The 27,990-nt window shown below is 54.2% G+C and overlaps 1 protein-coding gene across 2 annotated transcripts in view; it reads left to right on the top strand.

Moving 5' to 3' along the window:
- The window catches only part of CACNA1C (calcium voltage-gated channel subunit alpha1 C), a 581,627-nt gene that overhangs the window by 439,135 nt on the left and 114,502 nt on the right, over window positions 1-27,990 (top strand). For both annotated transcript variants that reach the window (XM_045554647.1, XM_045554646.1), the window contains 4 exons: window positions 7,430-7,520; window positions 14,298-14,324; window positions 22,273-22,433; window positions 23,342-23,567. In XM_045554647.1, coding sequence (XP_045410603.1) covers window positions 7,430-7,520; window positions 14,298-14,324; window positions 22,273-22,433; window positions 23,342-23,567 — 505 coding nt within the window. The remainder of the gene's footprint in view (window positions 1-7,429; window positions 7,521-14,297; window positions 14,325-22,272; window positions 22,434-23,341; window positions 23,568-27,990) is intronic.

The following is a 27,990-nucleotide window of genomic DNA, read 5'->3' as shown; positions in this document are numbered from 1 at the left end:
TTCCTGGGGCAGCAACTACAACCAGCATGTCCCATTCAATTCTGTGTGGGGGCTACAGCAGCCCTGTCCTGGTGCCCTGCGTCACCCCTTCCTGTCAGTAACCGCCTGCAAACGTGCCCCTGAGCAGACTCATCCCAGAGGTTGCCTGATATGGCCAGAAAAGCCGCGGACCCCAGACCTGTCCTTCTCTGCAGCTGACGAGCTGTCACCGTGAGCATTGGCTTGGGACCACCCCTTCTTCCTTCTGTGGGGACGATAATCTCTCCCTGGCCTGCACCGTAGGGGCATGTCAGTCAGGGTCCTTGCAGAAAACAGAGAGTACTGGGTGACTAAGGAGAGTTCAATACAGACGCAGGCGGGGTTAAGGCAGTCAGCTGGCAGGAGTGCAGCACGGCAGGGCCGCAGCTGTGGGGAGCTGTTACCACTAAAGGCCTGAAGGGACAGGCTGGGGGAGAAGTGACTGAGTCAGAGAGGGGGGTGGCAATCACGTGGCCAGACCTGTGGCTTCAGCAGCCAGATGCAGCCCGTCTGCATCCACGCCCGCCCTGTGAGCAGGATCCCGGAGAGTGAGTGCCCACCTCGTCCCACGGCGGCATCAGCCGCGCCCACCCCCGCAGGAAGCCGGGCACGGGAGAGCTCACCGACCCAGCTTGCAGAGCTCGGCCTCCGGCCGCACGGGGCCCCGTGGGGAGGGCCGAGAGGGGCTGAAGGACGAGCTCTCAAATGCCCAGCACACGGGAGTCCTTAAAACCCCACGAAGGCATGAGTGCTGTGATGACGGGTCCGCATCCAGTGCCGCAGCACCTGGGAAGGAGTCCAGAGGATTCCAAGACACAGTCTCTGGCCTTGAGAAAGTTCTAGTTTAGTCAGGGCAACAAACCTAACACTTGTGAAATAATAGCAAACTGTAAGAAGAATGCGAAAGTTAGTAATATTAGCAAATATTTATAGCACTTATCATTTTACAGAGGTTTTTTACAAGTATTATTTGACCTAATCCTTACCAAAAGCCCTTGAAATAAATAACCTCATTGTTTCCATTTCATAGATGAGGAGACGTGGGCCTCGAAAGGTTAAATAGCTTACTCAGAGTCACACAGCTAGGAGAGGGTGGGACTACTGCTTGGATGCAGGTTTTCATTTAAAATTCCCATAGACCGCAGTGTCAAAAGGGCTCAGAAAAGGGTCCAGGGACAGTCGGAGGGTCCTGGATGCCTCCACAGACGAGAACTGGGCCTCCGGGAGTGGATGGAATTGTAACACGTCAGGGGCCAGAAACCTTTTCCATAAGGGGCCGGATGGGAACTCCCTTAGGCTCTGCTGCCCGCTGGGAAAGCAGCCGGGACAGGACACGCAGATAGCGCACCCCGCCCAGGGCACTTTACTTACCAGAGCAGTCACAGGCTGGACTTGGCCCCAGGGTTATGGTTTGCTGACCCTGGAGTACATGAGGGCGTGCACAGGCACTCCAGGGAGGAGACACGACGTATGATACCACACATAGAAAAGCCCGGAAGTTGGACTGGAGGTGGCATGTTCCAGGGACAATGAGAAAGGCAGCCTAACGTGGTGGGAGAGTTTCTGCAGGAATGAGAGGGAATGAGAGGGCAGAGAGCACGTGCTGGCCACCAGGGCTGCCTGGCACAGTCCCACAGGCCGACGGACTGGAACACCAGGAGGTGATCTCTGCAGTTCTAGAGGCTGAAGTCGGAGATGGAGGCGTCGGCGAGCTGGTGCCTCATGAGGCCGTGCGGGAGCGTCAGCTCCAGGCCCCTCTGGCTGGTGGATCTCGGCGTCTCTGCGCTGTCTGCCCTCTGCACCTGTCAGTGTCCACATTTCTTCTAACGATACCAGTCACAGCAGATCAGAGCCCACCCTCGTGACCTCACTTTAATTTAATCACCTCTTTAAAGACCCTGTCTCCAAATATGGCCACATCCTGAGGTGTGGGGGGTTAGGACTTCAACCTATGAATTTCGGCGGTGGGACGTAATTCAACCCCTAACAGACAGGATGGAGCCAAGTTACAGGGAGCTTGGGATTCCAAATGAGAGTCGGTGAGGCAGGAAATGAGAAATCCTTTGGCTTGTTAGCCATAACTCTGATTAGTACTTTGAGAAAAATACTAATTTTACAACTCATGCAGAAAATAGGATAAAATGGGCATCTGGCCAGGGACCCAGGAGTGTGTGGAAGCTTGGGCAGTTGGACCCAGCAGGCTAGGTGGCCTGGGACGCAGTCCACTGGCTCCGTGTGACATTGTCACCCCCTGGAGAAGTTGGGTGGGTGAGCGGTGCCTTCGGCTCCTTCGTCTGCTACCCCAGCCAGCGCCTGGGGCGTCCGGGCCTGGTGCACAGACCCTCTTCCCACGGGAGGAAGGACGGGACTGACGGTAGCTGGTAAGTTCTTTGACCTTGGATGATGCGCCACCAGCTAAGTTCCGGAGTTCAGACTGGGCATTTCTCTCAGCAAATCTCACGAGAGGCCAGCCATCCCTGCCGGCCATCACGTCAGGGCGTCCCAAAGCCCCGTCCCTGGGACAAAGGCAGAGCTGTGCTGGGTGACCAAAGGGCTCAGAAATAGGCAGATTTTTTCGTATCTCCCCGAATTCATTCCTCATTGTCTGATGCGGGGCTTTGCTCTGATGCCACTCAGTCAGGGTGCATGAGAAGACCCGAGACCGGGTGCCCGGGAGCAGGGCCCGATGCTTTCTGTGTGGGTGGTTCTCCACGGTCTCCTCCCAGCCCCGGGGAGTGAGGGAGGAGGGGAGAGAGCAAAGCAGGGATTCCTTGGAAGATTTTGCTCACTGTGTCCTTTGTGGATTTATTGCTAAGTAACCTCAGTGGCCTTTGTCTTTTTTATCAAAACTAAAGTTGCTCTGACTCTCAGACCTTTGCCAAACCCCTTCCGGAGTCATTTTTCATTCATGTGGATGGTTTTGGCCATCTTTGGACACATATCATGTTGGCCTGAGAAGATCCAATTGCTTTTTAAGGAGAACACGAATGTGAACACACTGGCACAGCCTGGAGCGGATTCTCCACTTGGAGATTTGTTTTAAGCAATATGAGCACGTGTCAAGAGCCAGTGGTCAGTTTTATCGAGCGTTCGCTTCGTCTGGGGAAGGTGAGGTTGTGCTGTGAGCCTGCTGTGAGGCAGCTGCGGAAGGCCGGGCCGGCTGATCTGTGCAGCCACACTTCCAAAGCACCACCTGGTGTTTTGTGGACGGTTCCCAAATTTCAGTGAATAGAGCCTCAGAGGGTTTGCGAACCCAGACATACCAGGGAATACCAGTCTTCACAATGGCTCCAACCGAGTGCTCCTCCCCCAGCATAACTGGTGTGATTTCCAGTTTTAGGAGATTATTTCATGGAGAAAATGAGTTACTATAATCTCCCCAGTATCCACACAGCTGTTCTCCAGGCGGGTCAGGGGAGACCTGGTTGCTGTGTAACAATAACTTCGCACCTCTCCTGAGACGTCCTGCCGGCACCGTTCGAGCGAGAGTGGCCAGCAGGAGCAGCCGCGTGGAGGGTGAGGGGGAAAAGACGTTAACTTGGGGGTGTAATCAGTTGTTGGCAAAATGGAGTCTGTACAACTCACTGTAGCCATTGATGACGTCTCTAAAAATGCAGTGATGTCATCCGTCACTTGGAATGGCAGCTGTTCGTCACACTTTCGAAGAACTCTCATTTTCCTTTGGGATCTTCTCAACAGAAGCCAGGGGACATGATAGCCCAGACACCCACGTCTGGTCCACAGTACCTGGTAGCGGTAACGTTGGAAAGTGGGAAAACAAGCTCCCTCCTCAGCGTTCTCCTTCCGGACTCCGTTCAAGGGGGTGTTACCATGACGTTGTCTGCAGATAAGCAGACAGCCAGGCTCCACTTCCGAGGGCAGTGGACTGGCTGCCTTTGGAGAAAACATGCCCTTGGCCATCCTTTTGCCTTTGTTGCCCACCAGGTCATCATTTGAGTGAGCAAAGGAGGGGTCGGGTCTTCCATGTCATCCGTGGAAGAAGCATCTAGCGTTTATGGTTCTAAACTTTCAACAATTTGGACATTCAGTTCCCTAGAAGTTTCCCTGAAAGAATCAGCTGTGATACCGCTGTCTAATCAATCCCTTAGTAACAGGAACACAAATGCCATTTCACCTGTTTTAGTCTCTCAAGTGCTTATGGGATAAACTATCACTAGTAGGCACTAATATGTTAAATCATTGCTCCTTCCAGGTGAGATATTTCATTTCAGCAAGGAACATTTAGCTATATGACTTGACCCAAAAGAGCAGATCTGATGGAGACCCCTGCAAGCCATCAAGGGAGATGACTTAGAGGATCTTCAAGTCACTTTCCACACAGGTGGCTGCCAACCTGGCCCCCAGGAAAGACCAGCCCTAGTCCAATTCAGTTATACTTGAATGGCTGTGTATTTATCAAGCTCTTCCTATTGTTTTTAAAGTTACCATACGGTTACTTCTGAAATTGAACAGGATGGGACACTCAGGATGTCAAAGCCAGAAGCTGGATGATGCCTCTGTGTGAAAGGTCTCGATGTCCCAGGCTCCCCTCCACTGCCCAGGGCTCCTGCCCCCGCCAGCCACAGGGACAGGTGGAGCCTGGTGGTTTCTCCTCGTCACTTCCAAACAAAAGACCGCTCATTATGAGATTCTCACGCTAGTGACTGTTAGCATTCTACGCGGAGACAGACCTTTCTCTAGAACTTGAACCAAGTCATTCATTTCCGCTCCTAACTCTCAGTGCTTCTCTCATATAGGATTTTTGATAAGTGAAAAAGTAAATGTCACTGGTTGTGATGTTTCTGTTTATTCTATACTTTGTATTTTAAAGAAGAGTGTGTTTGAGACATGACCCTTTACATAGATTAAAAGTAAGCCTGGCCCTTTTCTGTAATGAACTAGTGTGAATTCTCACCAAAAAGCAACATTCAAGGACGTTCATTGAAAATAATGAGTTCCAGGAGAGGAGGATGAAATTAAGAAACTCCTAAAGCCCAGCTTGCCCTCCCGGCACCCCTTCCTGGTCAGGGCATGGCATCCCCCGGGAGGGGCGGCGGACTCCCCACCTCCCCCAGCTGCTGCTCTGTGTTGAGAAGTTGAGATTGTGCCTCACGGGCCTCTCGTTCCCGGCACCCTCTGCAGTGGCCGGGCAGAGACGCTGCCAACGCCAGCTCTATCAGATGAAGTGGGAAAACTCTCTGTGAGCTATTAGCTAAAGTATTTGGCATCCAGAACTCAAAACCCGTGCAGAATCCAGAGTCCCCCTCCCCGTGCAGTGACTGGGGTCTTCACACGCTGCCAGGGCACCCTCCTCGCCAACAGCAGCCCAGACCCAGCGGCAGAATTCTCCCGTATTTACAGACCTCCTCGGAAGACCACCCATGGATGACAGTGTATCTCCTTTGCCCATTTAAACTGGTGAAAAGCAGATACGTCTATGTTCTGCATGCGGGCAGGCCCAAGGTGTTCGCTGGGGCTTTACGGAATGGAACTGAATGATAGAACTGGACGAAGGGCCGGCGGTCAGTGGGTTGTTTTTCCCCTGCGGTTGACAAGACCCAGCTGTGGGCTGTGCGGGAGCCCTTGAGTCCGTGGCAGGGGGACTTCTGCAATGTGGTCCTGTGTGGGGGCAGACAAGGCACCTGGCCGCTGAGAAGGGTGAAGGGTACCCGTGCCACAGCTTGATTATCAGTCACCCGCCTGAGCCTGTGACAGGGACACCTCCCTCCGGGGGCAGCACAGTCAAGTGGCAGGTCCCCTCTCGGAAGCCCTCTCCTCACGTCCCTAGTTAGATCCACGCCTGTAGACCAGGGCCCAAGCTGGAGTAACTCCTTGCCCCGGGGTCCCTCCTTTGTTCCGTGTTGTTAATTCATGTGATTTGGGGGTTTAGTTATATTTTGTGATGTTTTCCTGTGTGTTTGGTTTATTGCTTTTTAATTTTCTTTGTTTTGGTTTGTTTTCGGAGATGAAAGTGGATGTTCTGTGTGGAAGCTGAGCTCCGTGTTTCTCTGCTTTGCCCGTGGCTGACTGCGTGTTCTCTGTCGATGGCTTGTGCCTGGCTCTGGCACCGACCGTCTTGTCTGCGCAAGGAGGCGCCCCGGCGGGTGTGCTTGGTCAGAAGAAAGGGAAGTTTGCTTGGTGTAGTCACTCCACAGAAAGCCATGGTGACGTCCCCCTGTGCCCTGTGTGGAGAGGTGTGCTGGCACCTACCGGAGTGGACAGGAGGACATTTCTCTTGCTGGCTGGTGCTGCAGTAGTTGTGTGTGTGTGCGTGTGTATGTGTGCACACGCGTGTGCCTTCGGTGTCTGCTGAGGGCAAGCGACTTTCTCACCACACGGGTGCTGTTCTGGAAGCAGAGCTGAGCCAGCACAGAGGATGTGGGGGCCACTCTAAAGCACAAGGGTTGGCGAAACTAAGCAACTCATGTCATATTCAGAGGGGCATAGAAGGTGAAGAGTAATTCTTTGAGTTTGAGTCAAACTTTTATTTAGAAGAAAAATATAGTAATAAAAAGAAATGGCGTCTTGTAAGCCACAAACCTGGGTTCTAAGCTGGAAAGCTGTCCCTGTTCTGGAAATCCAGCCCACTGCTGCCTAGGGAAGAGGCTGGGTCTGGGCTGGACGAGTTGGCTCTGGTGGAACTGAATGGCTCATACCCCAGATCAGCCTGGAGTTGGGAACATCAGGGCGGCTAAAGAGGGAGCAAGTGTCCTGCAGGCTGTCTTTAGGCCACACTTAGAGTTCATTTTGTGGGTTCCACACTCAACCCTCCTTCACTCCTGATGTCTGCAGTGCTAGTCTGAGTCTTAGTCCGTCACTCACTGGGCTCTCTGTCCGGGGCACAGTCCTAGATGTACTGGACTCGGGGCCCGGCACCTGTGAGAAACGGGGAGCCCTCCACACCCATGTGGTCATCCACGCGGGCGGCGACGTGCCCTTTCTGCCAGCGAGCTGGGCCCTGGTCTCGGGGATGGACCCCCTTAGAGTTGGTAGGCAGAAAGAAGAAAAGGAAATACCATATTTTCATGAAAGCTCCTCTTTCTATGACAAGTAGCAGAAGCAAACGGGAAAGCTTCCACGGCTCTTCTGAGGCATAGAATGGAAGGTAGAGAAAGGATTCGGGGGTCAGTGTCTTACCACTAAGGTAAAGTACTCTGATCACCAGATGTCCTCCCACGTTCCCACTGGTTTACAGCGTCCCCGCAGGAAACCACCCCCCCAGACAAGAGCAGGCAGTCAGTCCAGGAGCTCCCCGAGCCTGGCTAGGCCAGTGTGGGGCCTTGGCCCTGCCAGTCAGCGGCCAACACGCCCAGGCTCTCCCCCGCTGGCGCTGGGTCTCGGCACCGGGTGTGTTGCAGACTAATGCTGCTCTCCCCCTCACGCCTTGCCCGCATCCCATTGACTCTTGCAGTGAGCATGCCCACCAGCGAGACCGAGTCCGTCAACACCGAAAACGTGGCCGGAGGCGACATCGAGGGCGAGAACTGCGGGGCCAGGCTGGCGTGAGTAGGCACGGCGAGCCCAGGGGCTGGGGCTTTTCCTGGGGCGTGGGCAGGGAGGCGGCATCTGGGAGTCAGCGAGGGTGGCTCGCCACCGCGGGGGCAGAAATGAGCTGCAGCAAGAAACGGCAGCGTGGGGTGGGAGCCCCGCGGGGAGCGCAGGCCGGCGTGCTCTTGCCCGGCTGAGGCTCGTCTTCAGCTCCTCTGCCAGGCTGGCTCTGCTATCCTGGGCCCTTTCCATCACTGCAGAGAAATGCAGAGTGTGGGGGGCGGCCCCAGAGTCTGTTCTTCCCGGTCCTTTCGCTCCTCTTCGTAGGAGACGGCAAGGTGGGGGTCCCCGGGCCTGCTCCCCACACTTCCATTCTGACTAATGTGACCCAGAAGAAAAGCAGATGGTAAGAAAACGCGCCAGGAGATAAGAGGCACGTGTGTCCTCACCTGCAGCAAAAGGGAAACAGAGGTGCCTGAAATGCCACCAGAGTCACCTGTGGTCAGAACAGAAGCTGCTGCTTTTCCAGTGACCGGCGCCTGAGGAAGCAGAGTGTGGGGCGAGGCCCCCAGCCCATTCAGGTTCCACTTTGGGGAGTGGGAACTGCCGTTCTGGCTGCCTTGGGGCATAAGGGACTCAGCCTGGTCACCGAAAGGACCTGCAGACAGAGGCACTGAGTAGGACCAGTCTGAGCCGCCCCCTCCACGGAGCAGCGTCTTCCTCCCGCCCCCTGCGGCTGCCTCCCTCTCTGGCAGGGCCACGAGGGCCACGAGCGTGCGGTGGGTGAGGCTGCTGCGCGGCTGTGCTGGCCGAGAGAAGGGCCCCCAGCCAGTGACGGTCGGGGAGACGAGGCTGAGGAGGGACCGGCTCGAGCGGCGTTTCCAGGGCACCGGGCTGTGGTATCACTCACTCTGACAGCGGCACCACGGAGTCTGCACTGCAGATTTCTCAGCCTTGTCGGGAAGCAATTATTGTCAAAATGTTGTTAAAATACGATGCTAATTACATTTTAAAGCAGCAGTCCAAACCTTTTCCCTCTTCTTCTGGAATCATACAAAACAAGCACTTGAGTTGCTGGAAGTTGGCCCCAGAAAGCAACACTAGGGAAGCGCATACAGGAAGGCTTCAAAGTCCGTAAGTTCTTCAAAGTGCCTTCTGTTGTCTGGACTCCAGGAGGAGGGTTGGAGAGAACATGATCAAAGACCCTGCAACTCTGGCTTTTGGGCAGGGCCCAAGTTGCAGACCAGGAGGGGCTAGGGAGCTGGCACCAGGAAGTCACTAGAGAGCGCCTCTCGGGAGAGCGTGAGGCTCTGTTGGCAAGAGAACATGATCGTCCCCCATGAAGGGCAGCTGGCAGTCTCCAGTCTGTCTGTCATTTCCTCAGAGGATGCCCTCCACTAGCTTCTCGAGCTCTGTGGACACGGCCCCTGTTGTCTCCGTGCACATCCACATTTACGAGTCTGCTTTGTGCATATGGAATGCCCACATGCAGTGCCGGGATTACAATACGCACTCAAGGAATCTTGATCTTCCCACGTCCCCTGCCTCCCACCTGCCCCAGACAGCAATGGGATAAGACTCTGCCGACGGGAGAAGCAGCCTGAGACTGAGCCTGGGGCAGGGAGAGACCTGCACTTGTAAAGCTAAGGGTTTAAAGTCTTAGTGATAAGATGAGGCCCGAGTGAGGATGGCTATGTAGTGAGAAAACTCGGAGGAACGTGGTCCCTGCGGGGGCAGGGCAGGGATGAAAGAACTGCCACGTGGGAGCAGGTGGGCAGGGAGGTGGTGAAGAGGAAGGACCAGCACAGGCTGAACAGATAAAAGGGTCCTGAGGCAAAAGTCAGAGCTGAAGCAGGCCCTGGAGGGATCTGCAGGTGTCAGGCGACAGCAGCCGTGCAGCACAGGGCTCCACTCTGGCCAGCGGTGGGACACACATTTGCGGTTATCGGGATAAAAACCATGAAGGAGGTGACAGGACGAGGCTTGTTCACAGAGGACTGGAAGGCAGAAGACCAAGGGCCGAACCTGACGCACGGGAGAATAAGTCCCAGCAAACAAGACAAACGGGACGCGTTAGGAGAACAGCAGCGCCGACCTGGGGGCCCCGGGAGGAGGGATCTCAGGACAGGGCGGCCAGCCAGGCGCCAGGTGTTGGGGACGCAGCAGGGCGGAAGCAGGCACCCTGCAGGCAGCGCGTGCAACCTAGTGTGGAAGAGACCCTGAGCAAATGCAGAGGGGCCTGGACGCTGGGGTGAGCGTTAAGAAGAGAAAGTAAACGCAGTGTCCAGTTAGTCGCAGAGGGACCTGACTGAGTCGGGCGGGTTAGGAAAGGCTTTGAAGAACTGAAATTTCAACTGAGAACTGAAGGCTGAACATAAGTTACCAAGGTGAAGAATAAGGAAGAATATTCCAACCAGAGGCACCGGCGTGTTTCCAGGCCCTGGGTACGGCCAGAGCGATGTGAGCAGAGGGAGCAGGGGTGAGGCTGCAGACGGGGCAGGGCCTGGTAGAACCTTAATGATTTGGGTCTTAGAGATGGGGTCTCGCTGTGTTGCCCAGGCTGATCTCAAATGCCCAGGCTCAAGCGATCCTCCTGCCTCAGACGCCTGAGTAGCTGGGACTACAGGGCGTGACACTGAGCCCGTCTTAGTTTGGTGTTCCCTGAGGATCTCTGTGGGGTAAGAGCCAGGCGCCCCCACGGTGAGCAGCAGTAGCATGAGCAGGTGCCAGATGAGGGGACCGCGGCCCGGGCTGCAGATGGGAAGAAGGGGACCGCTGTTTGCGGGTTCTGGAGCACTGCTTCACAGGGCTCAAGGGACTGCTGTGGGTGTCCGGCTCGGCAGGGTGGGGGCCAGGACAGGGCGCTCCCTCGGGAAGTGAGCGTGGAGGGAGGGTGGAAGAGCGCAAAGAGGAGGGTGGCACAGGGGGCTAGCAGTCCCCGTGGCGACAGGGCAAAGGCAGGGCCAGTGAGGAGCTGGAGAGGACCGAAGACTTACAGGAGCCGTGGCTTCGGAGGAAGGGCACGCTGACGTCAGAGACAGTTGGAGACACTGAACTGACACCGGAAGGAGGGGCTCCTCCACCTCTGAGACCAACTGGAGAATGGAAAAGGAGACCTGGCAGCCCTGTGACCTCGGCCAGAGCACTCGCTCCGAGTCTCAGCCCCTTCCTCTGGGAAGCAGAGGGCCAGGGCTGACCGAGGTTTCTGGGTGCTCTCAGCAGAGGCCAGGGGGCCTGGAACCCGCCTGCAGGGGCTGCCACACAAGGGACATGCTGGGCTTCCATGTAAGGCCTCATACGAAGAAAGCATCCTACAACTGGAGAAATGACAAACCGTAGGCCCACGTGGTAGCCAAGGGTCCCTTCCAGCTCTCAAAGCTTGTTGCAGTTTTATGAAGAACATGAGACAGAAAAGGTTCTGATGAAGGAGCCTGCGACAGGAGTCATGCCAGGTGGCCCCCGAAAGTGAGGGTGAGGTGGCGTAGGGACTTAGAGGACAGTACTGAACATTCAAAGTGCTGAGTCACCGAGAAGTCACTGGAAGAAAGAGCAGCGCTGAAGCCGGAGTGGAGACTGACACCCTGAACGTGGAGTCAGCCTCGCAGCACGGTCCCACATATTTTTTGGTAGGCTCAGTGGCCTGGGAGCACCGACAGGTGAGCCAGGGTGGGGATTAGCCACGCAGGCCCAGTGGCGTGGGGTCACTGTCGTATGAGGGCAACACTGGCATGACCGTGGGGCCAAGGTGAGTCCTAGCAGTCAGGTCTGGTATTAAAGGGTGAGAGACTGGGGGACCCAGTGGGGACAAAGATTGGGTTCCGTGAAAGAGCAGGAGGGACACTAGAAGGAGGCTCCAGACAGATGTGGGGCGGCCAGGCTCACACCGGGCAGGGGAAGCAGTGACAAGGGCCGGGTGGCCCTCTGCAGTGACCACAGCTGTGGCAGTGCTGAGCTGGTGGAGCTAAGGACGCTGAGTCAGACATGCTGGCAGCTCGGGTGTGACTGCGGGGCCACCTGACTTATGTTAAAGGCAAATTTGGGACAATCCAGGGAAATACTATTTTACACAGCAGGTAGTAAACATATGGTGCTCATTACCCTAAGAAGGGGGAGAGGCTGAAAATATAAATAGCTCCCAAGAAGTTCAAGTATTTGTCAAATAATGACAAGCGCAAGTTGAGCAACTAAGCAAAACAAAGTTTTGGGTTTTTCTCTAATTTTGAACCTCAAAATCAGGGAAAACCTCCCGGTCTCCCCACAGGTTCGTCTGGGGGGGCCTGGGCGGAGACAGTGTCTCGGGTGGGAGGAACTCCGGGCCAGCCCGGGGGTGGCTCTGACGGCCGCAGGTGCTAGTGACTCTGGCTCTTCGAGGATCCGCCTCACTAGGGCAGGGGTGGTGGGGCAGGCCAGGGGGTCCCTACCCACGGGGCTCGGAGAAGCTGGAGCGCTCTGCTGTTCAGAGGACGTTTTGGAGTCTGAGATTTTGAAAACCAGTAGGAGGGAGATTCGCCACAGGTCAGGTGGCCCAGGGTGTGGACTGGCTCCAGGATCCCAAGGCTCCAGCGCTCCCGAGGTGGTATCCTCACATGGGGGGAGCGGCTCTCCCAGCTCGGAGCCCCTCTGTTGTTATGTGGGGGGTCCTGCTATGCAAAGGGACTTACAGAACGTTCTCAGCTCAGCTCCCCGAGGGCCTGGAGTGTTCCATAGTCTCCAGACAAATGCCACTTGAGCAGTGCCCTGCCCTTCCTAAGTCGAGGTGTGTAAGTAACATGGTACCCAGCGATTCTGCTGAGTACTTGTAAAATGTGCCAGTCTTAAAAAGGGAGGATTGTTTTGGACCCCGTGAACTTAAAATTATGCTCACAATCCCCTGAGGACAGCAACAACAACAAAAACATCAGCCTTCAAATGTGGTGTCTGGGCTTGTACATCAGAACTTGTACCTAAGTGGATAAGAAAGTTCTGCTCCATTCCCCGCTCGGAACGTGCCAGGATGCCATGGAAGGACCCACAGCCAAGGACCGGGCCTGAACTAGGACCTCATTTCAAGCAGTCTCCCCTTCCCTGTGCCATGTGTCAGAGTCCTTCCCTGGGAGGGGTGAACACTCAGATTCAGGTCTCTCCATACGGGAGATTTTAAGAACCACTTTTGCTCATGACCCCCGTGGACTGAGACCAGGGAGAGCCTCACAGCAAGGGCTGGTGGTCCGCATCACAGGGCACCCAGAGGGGACCACTGAGGCACTTCTGGAAAAAGGTCCGGGCCAGCCTTTGGACACAGAGTGACAAGCCTGGAGGCCAGGGTCACCCACGTGGGCTTGTGTTTGCCAACAAGGAGAGACACCTGCCCAACAGCAGGCCCGGGAAGACGCTGACGCCCCGTGGGCAGCGTGGCTCTGCCGGAGCGGGAGCACATGGGCTCCCCGCCACCCAGTGAGCAGCTGGAAGACATTTGTTTCCCCATTAAACTGGCTCTAAATAACAACGCTGCCCTTGGCACCTGGTCCCCTCCCACACGCGTTGTTAACGTGTGATTAAGCCCTGCAGCCCGCACAGGCGGTCTTTGGGGGTGGGAAAAGGTCATTAGCTAACAGTTCCGAGCAGTAAAGGCACTTGGCTCTGATTCTCGGTGCCCCAGAGACATAATTATCTCATGCACGATGGTTTTGCCACCTGTCACGTCTTCTGGGTTAATTTTTTTTTAATAAAAAATAATGAGAGGGGTTGATGTTTTCTTACCTCTGCGACCTAGCTCGGTTTGTGCCGGCAGGGATGGCACAGCGGAGGCAGTCACCTCCCAGACTGCCCTCTCCTGTTCCCTCCCTGCGCTCACCTGTCTCCCTGCTGCCGTCCCCATCCCCTCCTTCGTCTCCTCTCGGACTCCTCCGTCCTGTGCTTGTCCAGCCAGGCGTCATCGCCGCCTGCACCCTCCAGGGCTCGCTCCCGTGTCCTGGCACAGGAGCCCAGCTGGCCTGTGCCTTCCAGCCTTCCGTGTCACTGCTGACGTCCCTCCCCTCTCCCTTCTCCCTGTGCCCCTTGTGCAACTTCCCTGTCACGGGCTCTCTTGCCCGCTGCTCCCCGCCTCCTCTGGACTCCTTCCTGATGAACTAGGTAGTCCCAGGACCTCCCTGAAGGTCCCGCCTTTCAGTGGAACCTCCTGTCCCCATACGATGACCCTTCCAGGCAGCCACCGTCACACTTGCCCTGTGCTTCTGCCCAGACACCCCCAGGCCTTAGAGCCGCATGTGGTTTTCTCCTTGGAAGCCACGGCTGATTCTCCAGGCCGTTTGCAGCTGTAGCTGCCGCTCCCTTTCCAGCTAGCCGCTCCCGCCCGTGTCACGCACAACCCCGCTGTGGCCGGGCTCCCGCAGACAGCCGTGCGGCCTGTGCCCACGTGTTCCTGCCTGTCTGCACTGGGGTCCTCTGCCTTCAGGAGAGGCCTTCCCTCCTCTGTGGCCCTTCTCAGGGTGCACCTCTTCCCAAGCAGACCTCACAGAACTTGCAGGGCAGACCCCAGTGGTCTGAGGACACGGTGCTCCCCCTCCAGTGAGGACTGTCTATACTTAGAAGATGCTAGATGTGTGCATGTCAGCGGGGCCAGACCTCAGGCCCCACATCTAAACGTACCGTGCATTCTCTCTCTGGCAAATTGTTCTGATGCACACCTCGCACCCTTCCCGCGCCCATGTGTGGCTTCCCGGGGAACACCAAACTTCTCTGGGACTGCTAACAGCTTTACACAGATGAAAGCCTGGTGTTTCCTTTGGTAATGTGTCCTTTTTCTCTTTCAGCCACCGGATCTCCAAATCGAAGTTCAGGTGAGTGAGATGCGACCGCTTCCCTTCCCTCCTGCCCACAGCTCTGTCCTCGCCCCTTGGGCGGCCCGAGGGAGGGGTGTGGATCTAAGGGGTAACTGCTTCTTTCTGTACGTCAGCCAAGAAGAAGTGTATGAATCAGACCAGGACATAATTCAGGGGTAGAGGTTAGTTGAATTATCCCCGACTGCCGGGCCTTTGGGCAGTGCTGTCCCTAGAAGGTTGTCAGACGGAATGTGTCTTCCTCCCTTTTAAGGTGAAGTCCAGTTAAAATAAACATGAAGTGAACTTTTGTGGCTATCTTGACCTACTTCATGTTTGTAGAATGTGGTGAGATGTGAACTTCAAGGATGATGGAGAGCACATAGGATTATGACTCCCGTCTGTGTCTCTGCTCAGTGACAATGTCAGAACCTTCGGGAGGACCCTTGGTCTTCAGTCCCCATCTGCCCCCAGCCTCATCTCCTGCACCCCCTGAAAATACCCTTGGTTCCCACCACAGGGAACTTCTTGCAGTTACCCAGATGGTCCCTGTCCCCGCACGCAGGGAGGCCTCTGCGGGGAGCTTTCCTCCGCCTGAATCGCACGGGCCCATGTCTCCAAGAACCCAGACTTTGGTCAAGAATTGCTCGTGTTACTGCGTCTGTGACACCTGCAGACTGCCAGGGGGTCTGCTCGCCGCCGCCATCCCCGGGGTGCTTTGCTGATCCAGTCACGTTGCATTTTAATTGTTGGCTCACAGGCCTGTTCCTGAGGCTGCATCTGCGGCCTCGCAGGCCTTCCAGGTCTCGCCCAGCGTCTGTCCAGGGTGGGCTGTCCGTGCGTGTGTGCTGCAGGCTGAGTGGGCCGGTGCGTGGAGGGGAATGTGAATTTATCCCCACAAATCCTGTGCATGCCCAAAAGTATTGGTAGAGCTAATCTTGATTCCCTAGCCTCGTTTGCTATGTCACAGGAGCATAAGTGACACCACATTTTAGTCCAGCTGGTGAATGTAGCCCAGGGCTGTATTTTAAATGGTCCCTAAAGGTAACATGGAGTCTCCCAGACTTCCTTCCCCAGCTCCTCCCAGGGGTGGGTCTGGACGCCTGGGGCGAGGGCCTTGGTGAGGACTGGCTCCGGAGCCCTCACAAGCCCGCTGGACCCTGTTTCCCCGCTCACAGGGTGTCCGCAGGCCCGCCTTGCTGGGGCATCCCCCACTAGGCTCCTGCCCCCATGGCCTCTGGCCTTGAAGTCCCCACCTCCACTCTCTGCCCCGTGCCCCGCGGGGCGCTGACTGAGCGCCTCCACACCTCACCTTCCTGCAGACGCTCCCAGGTCCCTCCCTGCCCTGGATGAGTGGGGCAGTCAGGGGCTATGACAGGGGACCTACCTACCTGTGCCCCCCCCACCCCCACAGCAGCCTGCTGGAGCTCCAAGCCAAGGGGTGACCTTCCTCCAGGGCCTGCAGAGGCTCCCCGTGTCTGTCAGGTGTCCCTAGAGCAGCACCCCAGCCTCTCGGGGCTTGGTGCTGAGGCTGAGAGTTAAGTGAGGACCCTGGTGCCTGACTCTCTGCTCCACGCCCTGTGCCCTCGTTCCCCCATGTCCCCCGGGACTGGGGACGCTGGCCTTTCTCCTTTTCCTCTCGTCTCAAACCGAGACCCTTTTTACACAAAAATCTAGGGTCAGGCCCAGCAGACCTAGGTCTTATTACATGAAAGGAGCTCTAGAAATAGGAAGACTCCTCTCTGTGACGCTTGGATTTGACTGCTTTGTCTTCGGCATCTGGAGAAGTAGCTGGCACGTGGTGGACCTGATATAATTCATTTCCTGAGTGAATGAATGAATGAACGAATGGCCTTGCTCCAGTAAGACAACAGGCTGATACAGATTCACACAAAATATCTAGTTTGACAGCCAAGGCTGGGAAAGCCTGTTGTACTTCTAGTAGTTCCAAAGCCCCCTCACAATAAGAGTCAAGGGATATAAAAATACGTTTGAAAATATTTCCCAAATGTCATTCTCATTCCATGCAAATGAGTGAATCATGAATGAATGAACATGATCTGGAGTATGGGAGAGAAAATCACACACGTGTGTCGACTCTCTTGCGTTGGAGATTGCCCAGAACACCGTGGGAACGGTTTTTTATCCACTGATGTATGGCGTAACCCGTGCTTTTGCAAACCAGGGAGCGGTCGGCGTGCCTGTCAGCCGCCCGCGTGCCTCCCAGCTTGGGGACTGTGCTCGCCCTGCTGTGCTCCGGCCACTGGCCCTGGTCGCTGACCTCTGGGTGGGGTCTCTCCCTCCTCAGCTGCCACTCAGGACACTCAGAAGCGGGGCCAGGAGAGCAGACCTAGTACTCCTCCCCACAGCCTACCATGACTAGTAGGTCAGTGCTGTCATTTAGACCCATTTTGGATGAGGATCCTGAGGCTTAGAGAGGCCCGGGTCCCAGGGCTTGTGTGTGGCCAAGTGAGGACCCACACGCAGGGCCTGCTGCCAGCCACGCTGCCACCGCGTGACGAGGCTCTGCCCAGAACACTGGCCCTGCCCCCGCAGAGCTGCAGCGTGTGGGACGCGCCGTGGGCAATGCCAGAGCCGCGCTGCTGAACAGAGATAGAACGCGAGCCACACACGGGGTTTTTAAAATGTTCTAGTGACCATGTTAAAAAAGTAAAAAGAAACAGGAGGAGTTAATCTTAACATCTTTTATTTAAACTGGTGTCTCTAAAATATTATTTCAATATGTGATTAATATAAAAAATTATTAATGAGATATTTTATATTCATGTTTTTGTACAAAGTCTTTGAAATCCAGGGTGCATGTTATACTTAATGCACATCTCAGTTTGGGTTGGCCGCGTTTCATGTGGATAATGGCCACACGTTGCTAGTGGCTGCCTCATGGGACAGTGTGGCCCTAGAGATGCTGAGCAGACAGCAGACAGTAGCCATCTAGTCTGGATTCTGCAGCCCACTGATGTGTCTGTTTAGGGATTCTTAAAGGCTGAAAAGGCCACTGAAATTATCGAGGTATTTCTAATCATTTCCTGAGATGAAACAGTTCAATAATGACAACAATTTAAGCTTGGAAGTGATCTGTTCCATTTGCAAGACTGAATGATACAAAGTCACAGTTTATTTAAAGCAAATATTAGAATGCAGCTTTTACAGAAAATTTGCCAAATTAATTAGCTCATTATGGCAATACTTGGGTATTGTCTTGGTAATCCCGGTCTCTAGTTAGAGGAATTAGTTAAAGTAAGGAATTGGCAACATTTGGAGCTCACTGTTCAAAATGGGATGTAAACAGTTATGGAAGAAAGATTCAGAAAGTCTTTTGCAACCTGAGGGGATTAATTGGATAAGCTATTAGAGTTTCTGAATCTCAACTCTATGGAGTTCAGAAATGACCCCGGCAGGATTCTGAACCTGGGCTTGCCCGGCCTCTGGTGCAGTAGTGCTGTCTGCATCTGCCACCCACCATCGGCAACAGGCCACAAATCCACACCCGCCCCAATCTCTGATAGTCCGTTTTTAAGTTATTTATAAAAGAATTAAATTTAACGATGTTCAGTGTCACTTGTTCTCGGTTCTGTGAAAGGAAAGATGGAGAGTTACTCTAGCCACTAGAAAGGGCCTGCAGTGCCATCACGTCGACGCTGTGTGTCCTCGAGACGCCTGTCGGCAGCTGCCCGCGAGCCAGCCGTCCTGGGAGCCCTGTCCTCCCTCGCCGCGCCCTTAGCCCGGGGTCATGAGAGCGCGGCGGTGTCAGGCCTTGTCTTCCAAGGGAGCCAGTAAACCTGCGCGAGCCCGTCTCCGCAGCTCAGCCGCCCGTCAGCCCAGGGTCGTCCGAGCAGGGTGGGCTGCGCCGAGTGCCGCGCTCCATCCGTAACGGGGGAATCAAACAAGCCCTTCCCCTCAGGGGCCTCATCGTTGGACAGGCAGGAACCACACACATAAGACATAACTGAATACAAGGAAAGGGTAAGTCATTTCCTCTGGGGACCGTTTCCTGGCTAAGATGTCCTTCTGTGCACTTGGCGTCCCCGCTGTGGCTGCACTGAGTGGCTGTGTCTCCGTGTGGGCTTTGTGCAGACGCGGCTGTGTCTGACTGTTGAACAGCCGGCGGCTGGTGGTCAGCGGCTGCATCCCGAGTGCGTAGCTGCAGTGACAGTGCAGGCAGTGGGCGCTCCCGGAGTGCGAGGCGGGCGAGACTAGCAGAGGTCGTCAGTGTGAGCCTCAGAGAGGGCAGGACGGAGGGGGCGGAGGCAGATGGCTGGGAGGCCGCTCTGTGAACTGGAGAGGCCAGAGCAAGGCCCAGAGTTGGGAGAAGGTTAGGCGGAGCCAGGGTGCGAGGGCAGAGATTTCCCACGGGCGTGCGGGGATGTGGAAGTTTAGGGAAGTAGATGAGACACATTCGGATCCGTCCCTCTCTCCCCTGTCTGCATATGGAAGATTCTGTTCTAGAGTAAATGACTTCCAGTCGGTGCAAAGGGAACATGAATAGCAGGCAAATTTCTCCTCCTTGTTTTATCATTTAATTTCTATATCCTCCATGCATATGTAAACACAAATAAATTTACACATTCTAATAAACCATCACACTTATTATACAGTAGGAAGTGTTGCCAGGAAACCAGTTGTCAAGCAGAGCTATATTTTGAAGAGTGGGAGGTGTGTGATTATCTTTAAATGCTGTCTCTGGAGAGGAATCGCCCCAGCCCGGATCCACGTGCGCCCGCGTGGCCGTGCGCAGGCGCAGCCGCCGTAGAGGACCGTCCCGCCTGACACTCCAGCCTCGGGGTTTGTGCAGAGCAGCTGCAGACCCACGCCAGGGGCCTGGCCACGCAGCACCCTGTCCACACAGGACGACGGCTTAACGGAGTTCTTGGTATCAAACTCGCTCCAAGTCAGCTCAGACGTACCACAAGGGAGGGCAACTTTGGTTGCTTTGGACTCTGAGTAACAATTTTCAGTGATTTCTGTAACTGGAGATTATATCTATTTTAAAAGTATTTGTTGTAACTACAGTGTAACCTATTTAAGATCAGATATGAGTTTGTCCTGAAAATTCATTTTCTTAGGGGAAAAAACTGTCTTGCCATATTAATAATCATAGTCATGGAAAGCCCAGGCCAGGTGAGCTTGCTGAGCATCAAGATCCGATGAGCTCCAGGGGTTGCCTCTCACTGAGGACCACCCGGGACTCTCTGTCCCGTCCCCTGTCCCTCTTTCCACCTCCCTCTCCTCACTCAGATCCAGGGTGGTGTGTCTGGAGGACGCAAGGATGCTAGGGTGCATTTGGAAACCTGGCAGCCTTGCTTGTCTAGGTAGTGAATTTCCCCCAGGTAGCGGGTAAGTGTCCCCTGCAAGGTTTGGCAGTCATAGAGAGGGCCTTCGAGCACCCAGTGATGGAGGGGCCAGATCAGAACACTCCCCAGATGAATCCTTTCTTCCCCCCCTGCTCTGCAGGCCAAGAACTAAGTTCTCCCTCCAGTTCTCAGGAAAGAATACCCCTCTTAGATTACTCCTCACTCTCCTAGTCCCATCACAGATTTTGGCAAAGGTTCGGTAACGGAATTTTCCGCAGCAGACCATAGGTAGGAAAATGACAGAGCAGAAATGTGGATTCAGTCCAGTTACCCCAGAAGGCAATTTGGGGGATCGGTGGAGGGGTCCATGCAACAGAAGTCCCCATCCCTGGAGCCTCGGGGAACGAGTTGTCCCTGGCACCCTGGAATTTGGTGATGTTTGGAGGGACTTCCGCTCTGAAAGCAGAGGATGAAGGCGGAGGGGCAGAATGTGAAACATACACAGCTGGCCCTGTGTCCCAGGCGGGCACACCCGAGGGCAGTGTTGCCTGACCCGGGGGCTGGGAAGGAACACGCCATGCACAGCACAGCTTGCTCACAGGAATGGCGTGTGCTGCTCTACCAGCACAGGAGGCAGAGGAAGTGGCCGAAGGCTTTCGGATCCTCGCGGCCGGCCGCTGGAAGAGGCAGGCCCACGCTGTGGGCTCTGCTGTGGAACAGAGGACCTTGGTTCCGTTCTCACTGCCCTGATGTGGAGGGCAGTGTCCCCATCATGACTCAGCACACACCACACACACACACACACACACACCCCTGAAACAAAGTCTTATTTTAAATATTTTTCCTTACTGCTTACTTAAAAAACAGGTTTCTCACTCTGTGATACGCACTGTGATGTTTTCCGTCCTGTTCCTGTTTTCAGTGCCAGTCGTGGTCTCCTGGGAGACCTCATGACCCACCGGTGGGCCGCGGTGTGGGGCATGAAGCTCTCTGCTCCGAGGCAGACCGTGCCTGCTCACTTAGAGGAGTGTCTGTCTAGACGAGGGAGCTCCCTAGAAAGGAGGTCATTTTATGGAGAATTGCAAATACTCGTGGACAACAGCTCCAAGATTCTGCTTTGTTTCTCCTCCTGCCTTCTTCGCCCGCAAGCAGGGCTCTGTCTTCAGTGCCTGCTGGGTCTGTCTGTGCAGAGCGGTGCAGCCCGCCCTGCCCACAGCCGCTCACCTCACAGTCCCCCTGACTTTGCCTCCAGAAACACTGCCAAAGCAGGGTCCTCTTTGCCGGTGGTCAAGCTACTGCCTTCATCACCTCCAACCCGTACAGCTGGGGAGTGTTCCTCACCCCCGTCCCGGCCTGCAAGGTGACAGAAGGGCTGTTTTTGTGGGGTGTTTGGGTTCTGAAGTCCAGTGCCCGCCCCTCCCACGCCCTCCGCAGGGCTCCCTTCCGTCCCCGCCAGCTCCTCTGCAGCCGCCCCTTCCCTCTCTCCTCCGCGCGGCGTAGGCATTTATTAGATCCGTTGTCTCCTGAGTTACCAAATACAGCTGAATATTTTCCCTGTATTGAGAGGGTGAAATTAGGGACACACCGTAAACCCCTCCACTGTAGAATCATAAAGTGTAAGTGTTTCTTTGGGATCATCTAGCTAACGGTTCTCGGCCATAGTTACACATTAGAGCCACCAGGGAACTTTTCAAAATGCCAGTGATATATTTTGGGGGTATTCAAAAAAACCCAGCCCCTAGAGAATCAGATTCAGTTGGTTTGGTGTTGAGGCCTGGAGACTGGTGGGTTTGTTCAGAGTGTTTTTAGAGCTTCCCAGCTAAGCCCAGGCATAGCCGGGTCTGGAGGTCCCCGACAGCAGTCCTAACCAGCAGGCTGCGGGGACATCCCGTGGGCCACGGGTGAGCGTCAGGGCGGGTGTGCTGCACGGCTCGCCCTCGAGGGTGTGTGGGGGCCGTGGCTGCTTTTCTGAGCAGAGGATCTACACATTCATCAGATTCTCAAAAAATTCTGTAACCTCATAAAAGCCGAGAGCCTCTGCTCCAGGTGCCCCTGCACTGCATGGACGAGGCATCTCGGAGCAGGCCAGGAGCTGGGCCGGGCAGAAGGCACACCTGGCCCTGCCGCTCTGTGATACTGGCCAAGGCACTCACCAGCCACAGCCCTTAGTCTTCCCCTCTACAAGGGCAGGATAATATAACCTGCTTTGCGGAGTTAAAGAACGGGCAGAAGGCATGAGAAGTGCCTAAAGGATACCAGGTACCACCACTATTATTAATAATGCTCTTGATACTTGCAATACTATTTCTAATAATGCTGTTACTAGACAATACAAACGTTTTCATTAAGCAGCTTCAACTTCAGTGCAGTCAGATACGTTATAAGGTGTTTGATCAATCCCCACAGCAGTCTGGTGAAGTGGGCCCTAATCCCGTGTCACAGATGGGAGAGCTAAAGCTTAGAGGAGTTCAGGGACATCCCCAAGGCCACACAGCTAAGTGGTGGGGGCTGGTCGGCTGAGAGGGCAGCCGAGCTCCTTGCCACCAGGTAGGGCTGCTCTAGTAAGGCCAGGTCAGTCGCATTGAAACGAACCACAGTGGCACGTCTCAGATTGGAAGAAATCTGAATTCACAGCTAACCCCGTGCTTTTTTTCCAGCCGGTACTGGCGCCGATGGAATCGGTTCTGCCGAAGAAAGTGCCGCGCGGCAGTCAAGTCCAACGTCTTCTACTGGCTGGTGATTTTCCTGGTCTTCCTGAACACGCTCACCATTGCCTCCGAGCACTACAACCAGCCCCACTGGCTGACGGAAGTCCAAGGTGAGCAGCGGCCCGGCTCTGTCCCGCTGTCCTCCTGCTAACTCCACCCTGAGTCCTGGGAGGGAACGAGCACCGGCAGAAGGTCGATGGGAACGTGCCAGTGGCCGTGGCTCTTGGCAGGCACCATGCTGGAGATGCCAAGGGCCTGGCAGCTCCCAAGCCTCCCAGTAAAATACACAACCTCGTTAGAAATAAGCACGGCTAACCCAGCCGGGCCCACGCCATCTGCCTGCCCCACAGTCACTATTGGGTCCAGGTGACAAGGACAGGAGCTGCAGCCTGTTTGGCTATCTCAGACCCGTGGCTGCCAATTTCCCAGAGTAGATTCTAAATACTCCCGGCCTTACTACAGCCTCCAGGGAGCCTCAACCAGAACGTGCGAGGATGACAGGAACAAAAAGGCCGGGAAGACGCCAACGGTAGCCCGAGCACTGGCGTCCTCAGTGGACTGTTAATGTCCTCAACCTTCCCTGCACCCTAGAAGAGGCCCCACTAACCGGGGCTCGGCAGCCCTGGGAGTCCCGTTCCGGGTCCTGGGAGGCAGCGAGGCTGGGGGGGGCGGGGGGGCTGCGGGGAGGTCGGGCTCAGACAGCCCAGCTTCAACTCCCGGTGTTGGCTTGGGCAGATCGCTCGCCTCTCTGAACCTCACTTCTCATCTCTGGAAACCGCGCATGATGATAACAGTGCCAGCCTCACAGGCTGCCGCGAGAAGTAGAGAAGGTGGCGCGTGCCAAGCCTCTGACAAACGTCCGTCGTGGTTACGACGAGACAGCCCCTTCCCACGGGCTTGGCCCGATCGCCCTGCTCTGGCCGGAGTGGACAGGAGTGGGTGTCGGGTCCTCTTTTCCAGGGTGATAATTGCTGCTTTCTCTCCCCTCCTCCTGCTGCCCTCCTCCCCGGGCCTCCAGACACAGCCAACAAGGCCTTGCTGGCCCTGTTCACCGCAGAGATGCTGCTGAAGATGTACAGCCTGGGCCTGCAGGCCTACTTCGTGTCGCTCTTCAACCGCTTCGACTGCTTCATCGTGTGCGGGGGCATCCTGGAGACCATCCTGGTGGAGACCAAGGTCATGTCTCCCTTGGGCATCTCCGTGCTGAGATGCGTCCGGCTGCTGAGGATATTTAAGATCACAAGGTACGTGGCTCTCCTTTCCCTTGGGAGATGAACTTGGGGAGAAGCCCTTCCGGAAGGCCAGGGCGACGCAAAGGCCTGGCGGGAGAGGAGCTTTTCCTCCTGGAGGGGTCCGTCTGCAGCTCTTGTGCAGGGGAGGGGTGTGTTCACTTCGATGGCGGATCATCACTTTGGCTGCTAATACCAGAGACGCGTCTCCGTGGTGTAAGTAAATCAGGGATTCATTCTGTCACAGAAAAGAAGTCCAGGGGCAGAGAGCAGAGGTGGTTTGAAGAAAGTGTCAGAGACTCAGTCTCCTCTCTCCTTTCTTCCCCTGCCCTGGAGCTGATTCCTCCCCGGGGTTACAAGGTGGCTTCTGGAGGCTGGGCCCTTGAGCTTGAATTTGGGGGAGGAAGAGAAGAAAGGGGCAAAAGGATCTGAGTCAGTCTCTTTACCCCTGAAAGTCTCTCCCAGACACACCCTTTAGGATGGCTACTCTCAAATAACAGAAAATGACAGGTGTCTTGGCCGGGTGTGGTGGCTCATGCCCATAATCCCAGCACTTTGTGAGGCCGAGGCAGGAGTATCGTTTGAGGCCCAGAGTTCAAGACCAGCCTGGGCAACATAGCAAGACCCCATCTCTACTAAAAATAGAAAATAAGCCTGGCGTGGTGGCTCACACCTGTAGTGCCAGCTACTCAAGAGGCTGAGGCAGGAGGATCGCTTGAGCCCCGAAGTTTGAGGCTGCAGTGAGCTATGATGATGCCACTGTACTCCAGCCCAGTGACAGAGCAAGACCCTGTCACCAAAAAAAAAAAAAAAGAAAGAAAGAAAGAAAGAAAAGAAAAGTAAGAAAATAACAAGTGTTTGTGAGTTTGTGGAGACATTGGAACCCTTGTGCCCTGCTGGTGAGAATGTGAAATGGTGCAGCTACTGTGGATAATGGTACAGTAGGTCCTTGAAAAATTAAAAATGGAATCACCATATGATCCAGCAATTCCACCTTTGAGTATACATCCAACAGAATTGAAATCGGAGCCTCAAAGAGATATTTGTACATCCCTGTTCATAGCAGGGTCATTCACAACAGCCAGAATGTGGAAACAACCCAAGTGCCCATCAACAGATGAGCGAATAAACAAAACCTGGTGTGCATGTGACACACACACACACACACACACACACACACACACACACACACACAATGGATTATCTGGCCTTAGAAAGGACAGAAATTCTGCTGTGTGCCATAATGTGGGTGCCTTGAGGACGTCATGCTAAGTGAAAGGAGCAGGAGAAACACTATTACTCCACTTTTTGAGGACTTAGAGTAGTCAAAATCCAAGAGGCAGACAGTGGAGTGGTGGCTCCAGGCGCTGGGCACGGGGGCGGCAGTCCCTGCTCAGTGGGCACGGTTTTGTGAGCTGAGGAGAGTTCTGGAGACTGTGCTGGTGAACGCACACAGCTTTGTGCATGTATTTAACACCGTTTGAACTGTGCACTTAAAAATGGTTAAGATGGTAATTTTTATGTTATATGTATTTTAACACAATAAAAAGAATTGGGAGGGAAAAACCTCCCCAGAAATCTCACCAAGGGCTTCTGTTCTTGGCCGCCGCTGCTGTGAGGAAGGCGGAGAAACGCAGTCTCTTAGTGGGACCTGTGCTGCCGCAAACGCCGCCGCGATCGGACGGGCCGGAGAAACGTGCCGCAGACGGCCTTCGTCCCCGCCACAGGCCCCCGCCCGCCTGTCCCTCGCCCGCCCCGCGCTGCGGCTCCCCCCGGCCGGGCAGCAGCTGTCACTGAGAGGCCGGGCGGCGGCAGCGCACATGGGACAACAGTTCTCAGCTGTGTGGTGGCCCGTGAGGGTGGCGAAGCCGATTTATCCATCACAAAGCCGTCACCCTTCGTCAGCCTCACTGAGACACAGTCCACGTACCATACGTTCACCCCTTTAAGTGTGCGATTCAGTGGGGTTTTGCACATTCACAGGGCTTTGCAGCCATAAAACATTCTGGTTTTAGGAAATTTCATCAGCCCCAAAAGAAACTCCATTCCCATCCCCTCTTTCCCCCCTTCCCTCCCCCACAAGTTGACTTAGTGTCTCCGTAGGTTTGCCTGTTCTGAACAATTCATATAAACGAAATCATGCACTATGTGGTCTCTCATAACTGGCTTCTTTCACTTAGCGTGATGTTTTCAAGGGCCATCCCTGTCATAGCACGTGTCAGCGCTCTGTTCCTTTTGTGACTGAATAGTATCCCACTGTAGAGATACATTACATCTTGCTTACTCATTCTTCAGTGATAGACATTTGGCTGTTACCATCTTTGGTTATTATGAGTGATGCTGCTATGAACATTCATATGAAGTTTTTAATGTGGATGTGTTTTCATTTCTCTGGGATACATACCTAGGGATGGAATTTCTAGATCATTTGGGAACTCTGTGTTTAAGATTTTGAGGAACTGTCAAACTGTTTTCCAGACTGAACCATTTTACATGTCCACTAGCTATGTATAAGCATTCCAATTGCCCCACATTCTCACAACCATCATTTTTAATGAAAAAATTAAGTAGAACAGAAAAACATCAGAAAGCCTCTCGTGAACGTTAGGCATTGTTTCATGAAAATATTCCAGATGTATACCTGACTTGCAGTACGATATTTATTTCTTACTGTGGGTTATGGTCATCCTTGGAAGACATATCAGAAACACCTGGAGGGAGTTTTTCACACTGTGAACCCCCTTTCAAAGTATGAGCCCCCGTCCTTAAGTATCTCTACTTCACAAGCCCAGAAAACCTCTGCGTTGGGCGATCTTTGGTACCAGGAGCACTAAAACCACAATTCCATTGTGTTGGGGGAGAAGGGGGTGGAGGTTGGTGTCCCTTGTTCAAGGACCTGGAGTTCACCCCACCTTGCTCAGAGTGTCCTGGGTGTGGCTGTGAGTGTCATCGGGGCCCGCGCAGCATTCTCAGGTCCCACTGTTCTCTCAGTTCTCGCGGCAACTGCCCAGGGCGCACGTCCCCAGGTGCCGTCCAGGGTCAGGGGAGGCGAGGCGTTCGGCATGTTCCATTCAGTGCCAGGCGCAGGAAGCACTCAGTGACCAGAGCTTTTATTAATTATTAAGGTTGCTATTATTGGAGGAGGAAGAAGGAGAAAAGAGCTAATAGTCTTATTCTTAATTATTTACCCACCATGTGCATATTAGGCATCAAGCTCTGAGACAGAAAAATAAGACGTATGGCGTGAACTGAACCCTGGAGAAATTTAGAGTCTGGTCGGGGAGATGGAACCTCTGTGCACATGAGGTGAAAGGAAAATCTAGGACAGAATAAAATGAGCTGGCAAAATACCTGCTGTGGGAAATTGGGAGCAGGAGCAAGTCTTTGGGGAGGGTTTAATATCAGATGAGGGACTTGAAGGACATGTAGAATCTAAATCCACAGGTTTAATGCTCTTGAGCAACAAACTTCTTTCCCCTCCACCCCCTCCAAAAAGAGCTCTTCCTGAATGTCCTTGAATATGTCAGCATTACAGAAAATCCTTGGTTTATAGGAAAAGTAGAAATACTAGTAACAATAACCATTAGCATGGTCGGTGCTGACTCTGCCAGATAGGGCCGTCTGGAAGCTTACGTATGTTAGCTTGATTAATCTTCACAAGTGCCAATAAGAGGATACAGGTAGGGTAGGTACTATTGTTGTTATTCCCATTTTGCAGATGAGAAAACTAAGGCCTGGAGAATTAGGTCACTTGCCCAAGCTAGGAACAAACTGCTCAGGGTAATGCTGGGATTACAAGGCGGGTCTGCCTGGCTGACTGCAGGTGCCGTGCCCCTAACCACCGCTGCGGGCAGCAGCCCTGATAGGCTGAACTGCTTTGTCTGCGCTCGAGACGGAACGTAAAGGATCTTTACGTACCGATTCTCATTGTTAGATAGTTGCTGATTCTACTTGCTCCTCCTGGAGTCTGGAAAAATCTGCTTTTAACTTGGAGTTTTCAGGGCCTCTTAAATAATTCTTGAAAGTCCACGTGTTTGGGGTTCTGTTTTTTAGATTTTTATAGAAAAGAAATCTTGCTGCTAGGTATTGTTATGGCATCTTGAAGAAATTTAACTTTCATTCTATTTTTAATCACCAATTTATTTCTAATCTAAAAATATTGCCAAGAAACCATTTTTCAAAATCTATCTTTATCGTAGAGAACTTCCCGTAGTCCCTCCACAAGCAGTAGTATTAATAGTATTTTCAGATCCGCATGAAACTGGGAACAGGATTTCACTGTCTACTTGCAAGTTACTTTAGCAAAGGCCATCGTCTTCCTGTTTTCAAATCCCCAAGCCCTCTGAGAAAACTGTGCTCAGGAATCCCACGTACCTCATCTCCACACCCAGCCTTGGGAGCACAGTGCACTCCAGTGACCAAGAAAATGCCTGAAATG

Source organism: Lemur catta, chromosome 6 (genome assembly GCF_020740605.2).
Source record: "Lemur catta isolate mLemCat1 chromosome 6, mLemCat1.pri, whole genome shotgun sequence".
Lineage (NCBI taxonomy): Eukaryota > Metazoa > Chordata > Mammalia > Primates > Lemuridae > Lemur > Lemur catta.
Note: the sequence above shows the minus strand (reverse complement) of the source record. Positions and strands in the feature narration are given on the sequence as shown.